The sequence below is a fragment of the Budorcas taxicolor genome, chromosome 13, assembly GCF_023091745.1.
Source record: "Budorcas taxicolor isolate Tak-1 chromosome 13, Takin1.1, whole genome shotgun sequence".
Lineage (NCBI taxonomy): Eukaryota > Metazoa > Chordata > Mammalia > Artiodactyla > Bovidae > Budorcas > Budorcas taxicolor.
The window spans coordinates 31,548,035-31,562,811 of NC_068922.1; the positions used below are offsets into that span (position 1 = coordinate 31,548,035).

The window sequence follows — 14,777 nt, forward strand, 5'->3', positions numbered from 1 at the left end:
ATTTTTTAAAAAGATGCTATGAAATATTTTTGACACAAAACACTTATTTTAAAATCAAATTAAATGCAAAGAGTAGAACTTACTTTCCTGTTCTGTTAGATAAACTCTCCAAGCCTGCTTGCAGATTTTGGCATCGCTCCATCAGGTGGAGGGACTTCTCATTCAAACATGTGCTGTTTCATGAAAAAGATTTGAAAAAAAAAAAAAAAGATTGATTTAAAAGAATTTATGAGATACAGTTAACAAAAATCAGATTTATTGATAAAGTGTACCCAAATGAAGTCTAATTTTCATCCCATTATTGGATTTCTCCATGGAAAAGGAAATTGATATTTTCACCTCTGACGATGGGTCTAAATTTTTTAATACACTGACATGATAAAGTCAAATAGAAAGGAACTCTCCATGGAAGACTGTATTTTCAAGTTTTCATATTTTGAGGTTAGTATAAAACTGAACAAGTTATTGAATAGTTTTAATCATTGTGTGTGTAAACAGACTTTATTTTTAAAAAGATGTTGTCTCTGGTAGGAAGCATGCAGACACAGAAGATCAATAATTTTCTCTCAAAAGAAGGCAAGATGAATCTGGCCTTTAATTATTACAGTAGCTGTGATATAAGGACCTGTTGTTATTGTTGTATGAGCCTGGAAAAACTGGAGCTGGAGACAAACCAAATCAAAAAAGCAAGTTAAGGAAACAGGTTATGGAGCCGGGCTGCCTAATAAGCCCTGCGGACACACGTGTGCTACTAGTTAGCGGACTCAGGCCTCAGTTTCTGCGTCTCTAGTTCTTGCCTTATAGTGTTATTGTCATGATATATACATGATAGAGGAAACAATGAAAAACAACTGGGGGGACTTCCCTGGTGGTTCAGTGGCTAAGACTCCAGGCTTCCAATGCAGGGGAGCTGGGTTCCATTCCTGGTCAGGGAATTGGATCCCATATGTCTCAACTCTTAATAAGATGTTCAGTCGTGTCTCATTCTTTGCAACTGCATGGACTGTAGCCCACTAGGCTCCTCTGCCCATGGGATTCTCCAGGCAAGAATACTGGAGTGGGTTGCCATTTCCTTCTCCAGGGGATCCTCAAATCCAGGAATCGAACCTGGGTCTCTTGCACTGCAGGCAGATTCTTTACCATCAGAGCCACTGGAAAAGCCTATTCATAAGACCCAGTGAAGCCAAATAAATAAATAATTTTTTAAAAAAGGAAAGAAAAGCACTTTGTACTATACCTACCATAGTAAGAGTTCAAAAAATATCAACCATCACTCTCCCTATATGTCAAAAATATGCACACAACTCTGATTTCTTGGTAATGCATCTATTTAATCATCCTGAAGATATTTGCTGAGAATCTAACATGAGTTAGGAAACAGCCACAGGAGGCTTAGGATATGGAATTGGAAAACACAGAACACAGCCCCTTTCCCTAGCAGAGCTTCTGGTTAAGGAGAACAACGTGTATCAAACAAAACCACACGAATGAATAGAAAATTCTGGTCTGTGGACAGAACCCTGAAAACAGCAGTGGATGCCATGGTGAAGTGTAACCAGAGCTGCCTGCATCATGTGGGGGCCTCTGAGAAAGTGTCATTTGGATGGAGATCCACAGGGTAATCCAAGGGGGCTACTTCGCTGGGAACATTTCCAGATAGAAGGGAAAGCACGTGCAAAGGCTGCAGAATGTTTGAGGAACTGAAAGGAGGCAAGTGAAACTCAAGACTGAAAGTTTTAAGGGTGTCTGGAGCAGGAAGCAGGGCCCATGACACACAGGCCTGGTGAACCCTAGGATTAGAAGGAACCCTAATAACATGGACAGCAAGACAAGGTTAGGGGGCAGGGGAAAGATGGATATGTGTAGCCTCATGTAAGAGGTTTTAAGAAGTTGACTCAGAGATGAAACAAAAGGAGGCAGAACCACAGAAAAGATGAAAGTTAGGAGGCTTCTGTGGGGCTCTAGGAGAGAGATGATAGCCCCTGGCTTTGCCAGACAGGATGGAACAGATTACGATGTGACCACAGAGGTTGCCCACTGGCAGGTGCTTTCCATCACAAAAGTCTGTTTCTTTGTTTGTTCTGTTTGCACATACTAGTATTTATTTAATCTTTACCATGTATTTTTTTAATGGGGATAATTGCTTTATGATGTTGTGTTAGTTTCTGCTATACAACAACGTGAATCAGCTATATGTATACATATATCCCCTCCCTCTTGAGCCTCCCACAGGCCCCATCCCACCCCTCTAGGTCATCAAAGAGCACCAAGCTGAGCTCCTTGTGCTACACAGCAGCTTCTCACTAGCATCTGTTTTACACGTGATAGTGTATATATGTTCATGCTACTCTCTCAATTTGTCCCACCCTCTCCTTCCCCTGCCATGTACACAAGTCCATTCTCTTCATCTCCATCTCTATTCCTGCCCTGCAAATCAGTTCATCCATACTATTTTTCTATATTCCATATATATGCGTTAATATATGATATTTGTTTTTTTCATGCTGACATTTCTTGCTCATGAAATGGCCACTAGACACTTGGTGGCTTTCTAGGGCAGCCGTGCTCCACGTGACCTAGAAATACCACGTACTGCACTCTCAGGGCACTTTCAACAACCTGCCTCTGTAACTGTTGTGGCAGAAGGAGAAAGTGCTGGAAGGTCCCACTCTTTATCTGATGCTTCAGCCTGGCCAGAACTAGCTGTCTGCCCGACCTGATTTCACAGCAATTTTCAGAAAAGGGCAACCATCCTCCATGCCTGGAAGAAGAGATCATCAGGGTGCAGGAGTGGACCAGAAGCCCACAGCCAACATCCATGGGCGGGAAGAGAAGCTGACAGGTTTGAGATCTATTCTGGACATAAAACTGACAGGACTTCATAATAAACTGGATATGGGAGGTGAGGGAGCAGGCGGTACCAAGGTAAAGATATAAACAAGAGAGAGTCATAATTAATCTTCCAGAAATTTTGTCTAAAAAGATAGTATACAAGCATCTTATGGGCTCACAAAACTCCTCTTTATCTTGATAAAGTCTTCTTCCCACTTCCTTCCTCTTTCTGTCTACATGCCTCACCTTCTGTACTTTCTGAATGCATTATCATACTTTCCAAAGATTTGTTTATTTCTAACTTGCTGTGTATTTTATTCAGGCAGCACCGTTAATGAAGTGAATTACTGAGCCAGCAGTGCTTTGAATTACGATGGCTTTGCAAGACTGAATCATGAAACAGAGAAGCAGGCATCATTACGGTTGAGTGTCATAGAACTTCCCTTAAATCAGTGAGTATCTTTGTTAATAAAAAGTCCAAACAGCTTTGCCCAACTGAAATCACAGAAGGCCCATGAAAAGCAAATGAGGGTATCTGGGTTGAAGTGGAGATGCAAGAGTAAAGTTAGAGGGGGGACCTTAGGTGTCAGCCAGCAGGCCAGCCTTGAATCTGGGTTCCACTCTCTGACCCTGCCCTTTGAAATCCAAGAGTTTCCTTGTTCAAATCTTTACTCAGTAGGTTATAGGGATGCTACAGATTGAATGTTTGTGTCTCCCTCAAAATTCATATGTTGAAATCCCAGCTCCCAAGGTGATGACATTAGGAAGTGGGGCTTTGGGAGGTCATGAGGTCATGGGGGTCCTCATGAATGGGATTAGTGCACTGATAAAATTGGCCCAAGAGGGCTTCCTGGTCCCCTTCTGCCTTGTGAGGTGACAGTGAGAGGATGGCTGTTTATGAGGAAGTGGGCTCTCTAGACACCAGATCTGCAGGTGCTATGATTTTGGACTTCAGCCTCCAGAAGCATGAAAAATAAATTTCTGGTATTTATAAGCTGCCCAGTCCATTCAGGCAGATCAAGACAAGGGATCACATGGGATGTGCATAAAAACAGCTGACATATGAAAGTTACTAAATAAACGTTGCATTCCTGTTCTCCTAAATGCCTTGCTGTGTTGTTTCCTCAAACTGTTGTTGCTATAGGTGTTGGTAACATCTCCTACCCACAGAAGTCACTTCACAGCCAAAGGAACAGAAAGGAAGCCCCTTGAGTTCTTTGCACTCTCTTTCTTTCCTGCCCCCTTTTCATTCAAAGTTTTCTTCCTCTGAATTCCTAGTTTTTCTTCCTTTCATTCCTAGTTTTCTTCCTTTTCATCTAATGTCATTAAAACCTTCCTAGGAATATGTTAAAATACTGATCTGCAGAACCCTTAAATTTCAAACATTTGTCTACTTTAGGCATCTGATCAATATAACCCCTTTCAATGCCTCTTAGTCAAGACTCCTTGCTCATGCTGTTTTCAACAATGCTTGTTATTCAAAGTGACAGAAATATAGCAATATAACCACCATGTTTTAAAATGCTTGAAGACCGGACTCCATAAGAGATGCCAGGATCCACAGAGAAGTGGAAGGCAACAGACCTTGCAGAGAGAGGGCTAGACCATCAGTCCTCTGTTGTGGGAATAAGTGAGAATTAGATGTTCAAGGTTCCTGGTGGCTCAGTCAGTAAAGAGACTGCCTGCAATGCAGGAGACCTGGGTTCGATCCCTGGGTCAGGAAGATTGCCTGGAGAAGAAAATGGCAACCCACACCAGTATTCTTGCTTAGAGAATCCCATGGGCAGAGGAGCCTTGCTGTCTATAGCCCTTGGGGTTGCAAAGAGTCAGACACGACTTAGTGACTAAACTATCACCACATGTTCCTTGGATCTGAGCCCATGAGAAGAACTGTAAGGGACTTACTTACTCTTGAGAGAGGAAAAGAAGAAACCTTCCCAGTCTCAGCTGAGCAAGGTCATGACCCATGGACAGATCCTGTTTGAGAAGTTGGCATACACCAAGATGAAGTTATTTAAAAAAAGTCCTCCTTAACTTCTGATCTGGGGACATGTCTCAGACAAGGCAAAGGGGACAGAGAGAAATTCATCGAGATAAAAGCAGGAATTAAAGACCTGGGATCACAAGCAATGTGGCAGAAGATGAAATGACTCCAAGACACGTGTGAGCTGACTTGTAACTTGAGGAAGGATGACTGGGGATCAAGTTGGGAAGACCCATATGAAAGGACTGAATGTCGGGGAGAACTTGAAATGATAGAGGAAGCAACAGAGAAAGCACATCAGAGCCTGGGGCCAGAAGAGCCCACAGTTAGGTAGAAGTCTGGGATATGACCAGAAAGGGACCCTGACCCCAAACTAACTCAAGCTGATGGTCTGAGCAGTTGGGTCTAGGAAAGAAAAGCACAGGGGCCAGCAAGGCCTCTAGATAAACTGTAAGAGCCAAAACTTCTGGGGCCAGACTCTCATGGGTTCAAAATAAGAATTTTGTTTCTGCCAATTCTAATAGTTGTTTTTTTTTTTAATTTCAACTTGCTGGTGAAAGTTCCTTTTAAGAACTTCTTTTTTATTATTTGTTATTCTATTTTTTATTGGCATATAGTTGCTTTACAATGCTGTGTTAGTACATATAGCCTCCCTCTTGCACCTCTCTCTCGCCCCACACTACCACAGACCTATGTCATCACAGAGCACATAGCTGGGCTCCCTGTGCTATTCAGCAGCATCCCACTATGCATTTTCATATGGCAGTGCACATACATCAATCCCAATCTCCCAATTCATCCCATTCCCCCTTCCTCTACCCTTCTCCCCACATCAGTTCTTTACAACAGAGAACTGCCAGATACACAGTGGAGAGCGTTTCCCAGGACAAGTCATGGAGGGACAGTGGTCATCCTCCTAGAGATCTGCTAGACCCTGATGAACCAAGTGAGTGTTGAAGTCTCCAAGACTAGAGGGCTGAGATGGCTCTAGCTGCCCTGCCAAAGCCTCATCAAATGCTCCATTATAAGACCACAATCTCTGCCTGCACATCACTAAACAAGATTGCTTGTCCGCTCATTTGTAGCATAAGTAACATCTGGCAAAAAGCCAGGATGCTCAAGTTCCTGCCCCTTCAACATTCTGTGGCATCCACCTTGCAAATATGCCATAATGCAGCAATGCAGCCTCTGGCCTAATGCATTCCTATACCTGCCCAGCTAAGACTGCTGGCAACAAAATCACATGGGTAGGTGGGCTGGGGCCCTGATAAATCTACGGTGTCCAATACAGTAGGCCTTTGGTGCCTTGACAATTCTATTCTGAGGGGCCACCTCCCTTCCCATTTCCCTCGACGGCTAACCTACGCATTCACTGTTGTGCTACCTTCACCATTCTGTGCTTTTCTAACTTCTATAATCATGTTTTCTATTTCAGGAAAAAAGATGCTGCCAGGTGAGACTCGATGGGTTAGCTATAAGCCATTACTTTCCATCTCAGAGGAAGAAGTATCTCTCCTCTTACAAAAGCAGAATCTACCTGCTATTCCATCCCTTCCTGTCTCCTCAATGATCCAAGCCTCTCCCTTCATTTTATTCTTTTCTGAACCTTTGCCCTTTCCCTTCTACTGTCGCCTCCTCCCCAGGTTCAGTTCTCTCCCTTCTCAAAGTAAAAAACAAAACAACTCCTTCTGCTCTTCTCCTCTACCTGTTGCCTTGCTTCTCCTTCGGATTTCAACCCACTAATTGTTTCTCTGCTTTTCCTACAAATCCATTCAACCATTCTTGGAAAGCATCACCAAATCCAGGGGAGTTCTGAGGTCTCTTACTTAACCTCCCAGTAGCATCTGAATGGCTGACCACTCACTAGGCACCTGGTTCCCATCACAGTCCTTTCTGCTTGTTCTTCGACCTCTGACTGCTGATCAGGGTTCTCTGGCAGGCTCTTTCTTGGACCAGCCCATAGGTGTTGGTGTCTCCCATGGTTCTTCCTTTCCCGACTGCTATTTTAAAACAACTGACTGGCACCTAGGTACAGAACCCTCCAGGGTTCTCTCCAGATCTCCTGTCTTCTCAGCCTGCCAGTTTTCTCCAAATATCTCAACCAACTTCTTTCCCTTCTGTTCTGTCCTTATGGCCCACAAGGTGAGTGGTCTCGCACTCGTATCTGAACATGTCATTTCCCTGCTCGAACCTCTGCCAGGAACCCATCAGCCTCTGGACATGTCCTGTCGCTGGACACACAGAGCCATCCAGGACTTGGTCCCTGACTGTGATTCCAGGCTCATCTCTTCCTGACAGCTTGCTAAGCATTAACTGTTACAAACTTCTCTTTCTCCATTCCTTGAGAGTCTTACATTATGGATTCTGACTGCTTTTATTATTTAATTAGAGTATTTATTTGTTTGGTACTGGCAACCTAGCCTTCAGGCACATTTTCATCATTTCAGTATGTCATGGAGAAAAAAAAAATCTTTAATAAGATTGAGGGAGAGATACACAAAAATAAGCATTTCTGCTATCATTGTTATTGATGTGGCCGATCTGCTTTTTAGAAATTCTATCTTCATAAGTCAGACTTGAAAACCAACTGGCAAGATTTCACAAAACAGCAGCAAGAAGCTTAGAGACTACAATGGCTCCTGCAAACTAATAATAATTAAGGCTCTGATAAGGCAAAGACTATCTCTTAACTGAACAAGTGATTCAATCACTATAAAGTAATCTCACCATTATTTAGTGGGTATCCACAAGGACCTGTAAAACACAGAGTTAATGACTTTTAATTAATGCAATATGCAATCAGTCCCCTGGACAAATGAAACATCCCAAAGAATGATTTCTTTATAAGTCACTAATGAGTTTCAACAACCTTCAAATTCTGGGGACTTCTCTGGTGGTCCATGGTTAAGACTCTACACTTTCAATGCAGGGGGCACCCAGTTTGATCCCTGTTCAGGGAACTAGATCCCACATGCCCCAACTCAAGAGTTCACAAGCTGAAACTAAAAGATCCCTCATGCTGAAACTAAGACCTGGCACAACCAAATAAATAAGTATTTAAAAGGAAAAAAAAAAAGAATCCAAATTCTATTTACAGTGCCCAGAAATGGGGCTAAACTGAACTGTGAATCTAATGAAAAGCTTAAAACCTAATCAATTTTAGTCTCTCTGAAGAAAGAATACCTTAACAGATTAGAAATACAGCCTTACAATGGAAAGCCCAAAGCATGGGAATGCTCCTATCTCCAGATCTTGCATGCTCCCTCCCTGTTCCTGCGAAGAGGAGCTGATGAGCCATGAGTGCGTCCTGACCACCAGGTGAAATCCCTCTGTAGACTGGTGTGACAGCTGGCCTGCCAGCTCTAGGACAGAGGGGACAGTGGCCAACTGTGCTCACTTCAAGTTCATCAAGCGAACACCTGATTATCATGTGAACCCCTGCCATGTAATTTCCCTGAGAGACAAAGGCAAACATTCCAATCTAATGGGAGAGTTTAATTATTCTATTTAATTGACAAATTAATACTCTGGTTTATATATCATCCTCTTATGAGTTTGGTAAACACAAGTCTGTCTTTGAAATAGCAATCAAACCCAAAAACTGAAATAATCAAGTTTTGGTGTCTATAGAAATAGCGGCAGAACCTGGCCAGCCTCTGTTCAGTCACTCACCAGGTGTCTCTGCCATAGGGAACAGTGGCTACAGGAGAAAGGGCAGTGGACAAGACCATCTGCCTGCTTCCCTGAAGCAAAGCGTCTGGTGAGGAAGACAGACAAGCAAGCACATGCTTACCATCCTGGGTCTTCAGAATGGATGCTGGCTGTTTTCCGCCATCATGTTAGTTTCAAGAAACCTTGAATCTGTATTTTGGTGGATGTCATTTAATTCAAAATATAAGAACTGCTTTAAAAATGACTACTTCCTTATACAGGAACACTGCAGGCACCTTCACTTGCAGAAATTTCTGCAAATAATCTCTGCTAACTTGGTCCGTTTAGTCAAGGCGATGGTTTTTCCAATGGTCATGTGTGGATGTGAGAGTTAGACTGTGAAGAAAGCTGAGCGCCAAAGAACTGATGCGTTTGAACTGTGGTGTTGGAGAAGACTCTTGAGAGTCCCTTGGACTGTGAGGAGATCCAACCAGTCCATTCTGAAGGAGATTAGCCCTGGGATTTCTTTGGAAGGAATGATGCTAAAGCTGAAACTCCAGTACTCTGGCCCCCTCATGCGAAGAGTTGACTCATTGGAAAAGACTCTGATGCTGGGAGGGATTGGGGGCAGGAGGAGAAGGGGATGACAGAGGATGAGATGGCTGGATGGCATCACTGACTCGATGGACGTGAGTCTGAGTGAACAGGGAGGCCTGGAGTGTTACGATTCATGGGGTTCCAAAGAGTTGGACACGACTGAGCAACTGAACTGAACTGAACTTGGTTTTTCATCTTAATTTTTACCTGTTTTTGGTAACCTTTGATAAAATTTATTAATTAGCTCTGTTACTAAATCTGTTACTCTAATGTAGTCTGCCCCTCCACCATTGTTGAAGGGTAGTTTTCAGAGATGGATAATCATAAATCTACCTATAGAAAATGAACACACATTATAGATGTTATTCTATTTCTCATGAAGGAACAGATTCAAAGGAGAAGCCACAGACAGACTTGCAGATCAGGAATATTGAAATGGATGTGCAAAGTTATGTCCATTGGCCCTCTACCAGACTGGACACAATTTGCATATTTATAGATAAGAATTGTTTTGTGTTGCTCTGAATTAACTGCATCTTACAGAGTTGTAAAACTGTTTCCAGGAGGATTAGCATCAGATAACTCAAGAGATGTGTGTATGAACAACACCAGCATATTCACTGAAGCACACAATGTCCCCAAACCACTAACAGCACCAGTGCCCACCACTATAACATTAAAGGAAGGATTGAGTAATGAACCTAAAAGACTTTCAGTCCTTCTGAATTGCAATCTCCCCCTACTCACTCCACAGCTTGCCTGAGGGAAACAGGTTGACCCAGTTTAGGTGTTAAGTCCTCCAAGACACACAGGGAGCACCACCTTACCTATATGCAGGTTGAAGTGAGGGTAACCAAGAGGATGAATCTGATATGGAGACTCATTAAAATTTCAAATTTAGATGAGTAAGAAGAGGGTCAAAGTAGAGGTGAAATAAAATAGGAGTAGACTGGGAATAAATGGAAGAAAACAAATGACTACCACTGGATCATTACGTGTCTCCTTTCACTGGTCCCTAATTGTGAGATCCTTGGGGGCTTGAAATCAACTCAAGAATGTAGAGTCAGGGAGGAAAGGCTCTCAGGGAAGTGCTTCTTCTAAGTCTTCCAAAACCCACCTCCGACAATATTTTCTTACTTGATCTAACCAAGATTATTCTGACCTCTCTTTAATCTGCTTTGGATTTGAAAATCTTGGATAAACTGAGTATTTTTAATGAAAGGCATTTCAATGTCTTGTCCTATGTTGTTTGTTATTAAAGACTGGATTTTTTATTAACATTAATTCCCTTCCTTTGAAATATTATGTGATTGCTACTTGCTTTATCTCTAATTATAATAATTGATATGAAATTTTATCTTCTAGACCAATGTACATCTCTGATCTGTGAATAACTTCTTTCAACAAGCCAGCAAATATGGAAAACTCAGAAGTGGCCACAAGACTGGAAAAGTTCAATTTGCATTTCAATCCCAAAGAAGGGCAATGCCAAAGAATGTTCAAATGACTGTACAACTGCACTCATTTCACATGATAGCAGGGTCATGTTCAAAATCCTTCAAGCTAGGATTGTGACAGTATGTGAACCAAGAACTTCCAGATGTACAAGCTGGATTTTGAAAAGGCACATGAACCAGAGAAGTTGCCAACATCCATTGGATCACAGAAAAAGCAAGGGAATTCCACAAAAAAATGTCTACTTTTGCTTCACTGACTATGCTAAAGCCTTTAACTGTGTGGATCACAACAAACTGTGGAAAATTCTTAAAGAGATGGGAATATCTGACCAGCTTACCTGCTTCCTGAGGAACCTATATGTGGGTCAAGAAGCAACACTTAGAACCAGATATGGAACAATGGACTAGTTCAAAATTGGGAAAGGAGTACATCAAGGCGCATATTGTTACCCTGCTTATTTAACTTATATGCAGAGTACATCATGTGAAATGCCAGAAGGATGAATCACAAACTGGAATCAAGATTCCTGGGAGAAATATCAATAATGTCAGATATGGAGATGATACTTCCCTAATGGCAAAAAGTGAAGAGGAACTAAAGAGCTTTTTGTTGAAGGTGCAAGAGGAGAGTGAAAAAGCTGGTTTAAGATTCGACATTAAAAAAAACTAAGATCATGGCATCCAGTCCCATCACTTCATGGCAAATAGATGGGGAAAAAAATGGAAATAGTGACAAATGTTATTTTCTTGGGCTCCAGAATCATGGCAGACAGTGACTGCAGTCATGAAATTAAAAGACGTTTGCTCCTTGGAAGAAAAGCTATAACAAACCTAGACAGTGTATTAAAAAAGCAGAGACATCATTTTGCCGACAAAGGTCCATGTAGTCAAAGCTATGGTTTTTCCTATAGTTGTGTATGGATATGAAAGTTGGACCATAAAGAAGGCTAAGTGCTGAAAAATTGATGCTTTTGAACTGTGGTGCTGGAGAGGACTCTTGCAAGTCCCGTGAACTGCAAGATCAAACCAGTCAATTCCCTAAAGGGAATCAACCCTGAATAATCATTGAAAGGACTGATGCTGAAGCTGAAGCTCCAATATTTTAGTCACCTGATGCAAAGACCTGACTCACTGGAAAAGACTCTGATGCTGGGAAAGATTGAGGGCAGGAGGAGAAGTGGGTGGCAGAGGATGAGATGGTTGGATAGCATCACCAACTCAATGGAAATGAGTTTGAACAAACTCTGGGAGATAGTGATGGAGAGGGAAGCCTGGTGTGCTGCAGTCCATGGGATCACAAAGAGTAGGTCATAACCTACCAACTGAACAAAACAACATGGAATGCTTGATCTCAGGAAATGGAAAGACTTTAACAACTCAGTATATTTTTGATACTAATATCCACATTATTCCTTGATGTAAAAATTCTGATCTGCTTTTCGGGTGAAGCATGAATGTGATGACAGCAACATCCACTGGACAGTCGTGAGGTGCTTTGTATTGTTGTAAACTACATGTTTACATGTGTCACATACTTCTCACAATGAATATGCATGGTAGGGACTGTGCCATTTTACACAGAAGAGAAACAAGACACTGGAAGAGCAAAGGGCATACTATATACAGTTACTCTGTTAGTTGGATTTGGAGTAGACTTTTGAACCCACACAGTGCATGTCTGTGTTTCTAGCCATTATTCTATTCTACCTCCACTTATAGTGAAAAATTCGTTTTTCAGTGGTGAGCTGTTCATTGCCTACAGCAGGAGTCCCCAGTCTTCAGGATCTAATGCCTCATGATCTGAGTTGGAGCTGATATAATAATAGAAACAAAATGCACAATAAATGTAATGCACTTGAATCATCCCAAGACCATCCCCTCCCCACCCTCAATCCATGGGAAAACTGTCTTCCATGAAACCAGTCCCTGCTGCCAAAAAAGTTGGGGACCTCTGGTCTACAGCATCTGCCACTTCAGATTACTGGATTCTGAGTCCACAGGAACTGACAAATAGTCTCTCCTTGACCAAACTCTAGTCAAACTCCCCTTTTTCAACTAGGACCCATTCATGGCATGTCCTTAAGAGACCAATTTTAATAAGAGCACTGCTGATTCAGCTTATCTAGAATTCCCCCATCCTCCATGTGTTATTACCCTTGATATCTGATCAAATTCCTCATCCTCCACCTCTTCCCAGTTCAATCACCATGGATTGCCTCCAGCAAGATTTCTATCAGGCTGGTTTGGCGAGAATCATCCCTTGCCCTTGATGCTTCTCCTCTGATCCCCACCTGCTCCTAGGCTATAAATCCCCATTCTTCCTTGCTGGATTCAGAGTTCAGTCCAGTCTCTCTCCTCTATGGTAAATCTCCATTGCAGGAGTCCCTACACCCACTGCAGTAGGGTTATGAATAATTTTTTCTTTAATAGAGTTATTTTGCAATTCTATGTATTGAAGTTAAGAGCTAGCAACATAAAACAATTCTTGTCTACGGGCATGCAAATGAGTTCTGTCCAGTGGAGAGACAACACTCCCCTACAGTGGGAAAATCTGTTTGCCTCCCTTGGCATGTTCATCTCCATATTCCTGATCTATGATCGTGTCTGCTCCTTTGAACTGGCTGTAACACATTACCAGCTTCCTTACTGATGAGTTAAATAAAATCTTTAAAAAGTGTTCATTTTCATATCCGTAAGAAAGACATGACTTTACTATTTTAACACTCTGAATGAGTGTGCTGGAAGCATCTGCAAATTGAATAAACATTACCTTAATAAAGAGGACAAACTTTGGTGGCAAACAGCACAGTTCAGACGCCTGCTCTGCTACACACTAGACAGTTAGCTCCTTAGAAACTCTTTAACCCCTCTGTGCCTTCAGCTTTGTGTGCAAAATGGGGGTAATGCTATCTCTTTAATAGATTTGATGCAAAGTTTATAATAATAATGTATAAAAATACTCCGCATGGTGACTGGAACAGAGAACCCACTTAGGCAGTACTCGGCAGGAGTTCTCTAGGTGGCTGTCAAGGTCATGAATGCCTCCTGAAGTAGCTGCCTCTCAAATTGCAACATGGCCATGAATCACCAGGGAAATTTACTACAATGCAGAATCTGGTTCAGCAGTTCTGGAAAGGGTCCCAATAGTCTGCAGTTCTAACCAGCTCCCAGGTGATGCCAACTTGTTAGACTGAGGATTACACTTTGAGTGACAAAGTTTTATAAGCCTCCTGGATCAAGTTCATCTGCCCTGATAATTTTTTCATAATAGTCTAGAGTAAGACTTACAAGAAATGTGGGCCTGGACTTCCTTGATGGTCCAGTGGTTAAGAATCCACTTGCCAATGCAGGGGACATGGATCCCTGGTCCAGAAAGGTTCCACATACTGTGGGGCAACTAAGCCTGTGCACCATAATTACTGAACCTGTGCTCTAGTGCTCGTACATTACAATAAGAGAAGCCCCCATTCTCTGAAACTACAGAAAGCCTATGCACAGCAACAAAGATCCAGTGCAGCCAAAAATTTAAAAATAATAAATAAATATTTTTAAAAAGGAAGAAATGTTGGGCCTGACTTATGGCCAGAAGCACAAATACGGAAAAACAATGAAACAACTGGAAAAACTACAAGAGTAAAATGACTAGGTTACCGTGTCTCCAAATAAGAGGTTTCTTTTTCTTTTTCCTTTTTCATCTGAAGAGCTTGACCAAGGAAATACTGTAAAAGGAGATGTATGATACTGAGAACATTTAACATATTCACATTCCTGAGACAGACCCAGGGTTCATCCTCCCAGGAGCCCTGCTAGACAGCACACAGGTGGCCTCCAATAATCCCTAACACCTCTACTCAGGCTTAACCAGCCCAGCAAACACAGCCCTCCAATGGCCATTATTCAAGAAACTTGGATGATGTTTGGAGGATGCACTCTCTTCTTAAAAAAGGCCAACAGACATGTGTTGGAAATGTCTCTAAAATGTTTGCTAAAATCCATGTTTAAATGTCCATATCTGGTATGTACCCCCAATCAAGAAATTCAGTTAGGCTAAGTAACTTCAGTCGTGTCTGGCTCTTTGTGACCTATGGACTGTAGCTGATCAGGCTCCTCTGTCCATGTGATTCTCTGGGCAAGAATACTAGAGTGGGTTGCCATTTCCTACTTCAGGGTATCTTCCCAATCCAGGGATTGAACCCCTGTCTCTTAAACCTTCTGCTCTGTCAACTAAGTATCTCTTCAAAACAATGATGGAGAAG

The 14,777-nt window shown here is 42.1% G+C and overlaps 1 protein-coding gene across 1 annotated transcript in view; it reads right to left on the minus strand.

Annotated features, from left to right (window-relative positions):
• ST8SIA6 (ST8 alpha-N-acetyl-neuraminide alpha-2,8-sialyltransferase 6) overlaps positions 1-14,777 on the minus strand; it is a 139,321-nt gene that overhangs the window by 60,997 nt on the left and 63,547 nt on the right. The window contains exon 3 of the mRNA XM_052651309.1: positions 84-173. Coding sequence (XP_052507269.1) covers positions 84-173 — 90 coding nt within the window. The remainder of the gene's footprint in view (positions 1-83; positions 174-14,777) is intronic.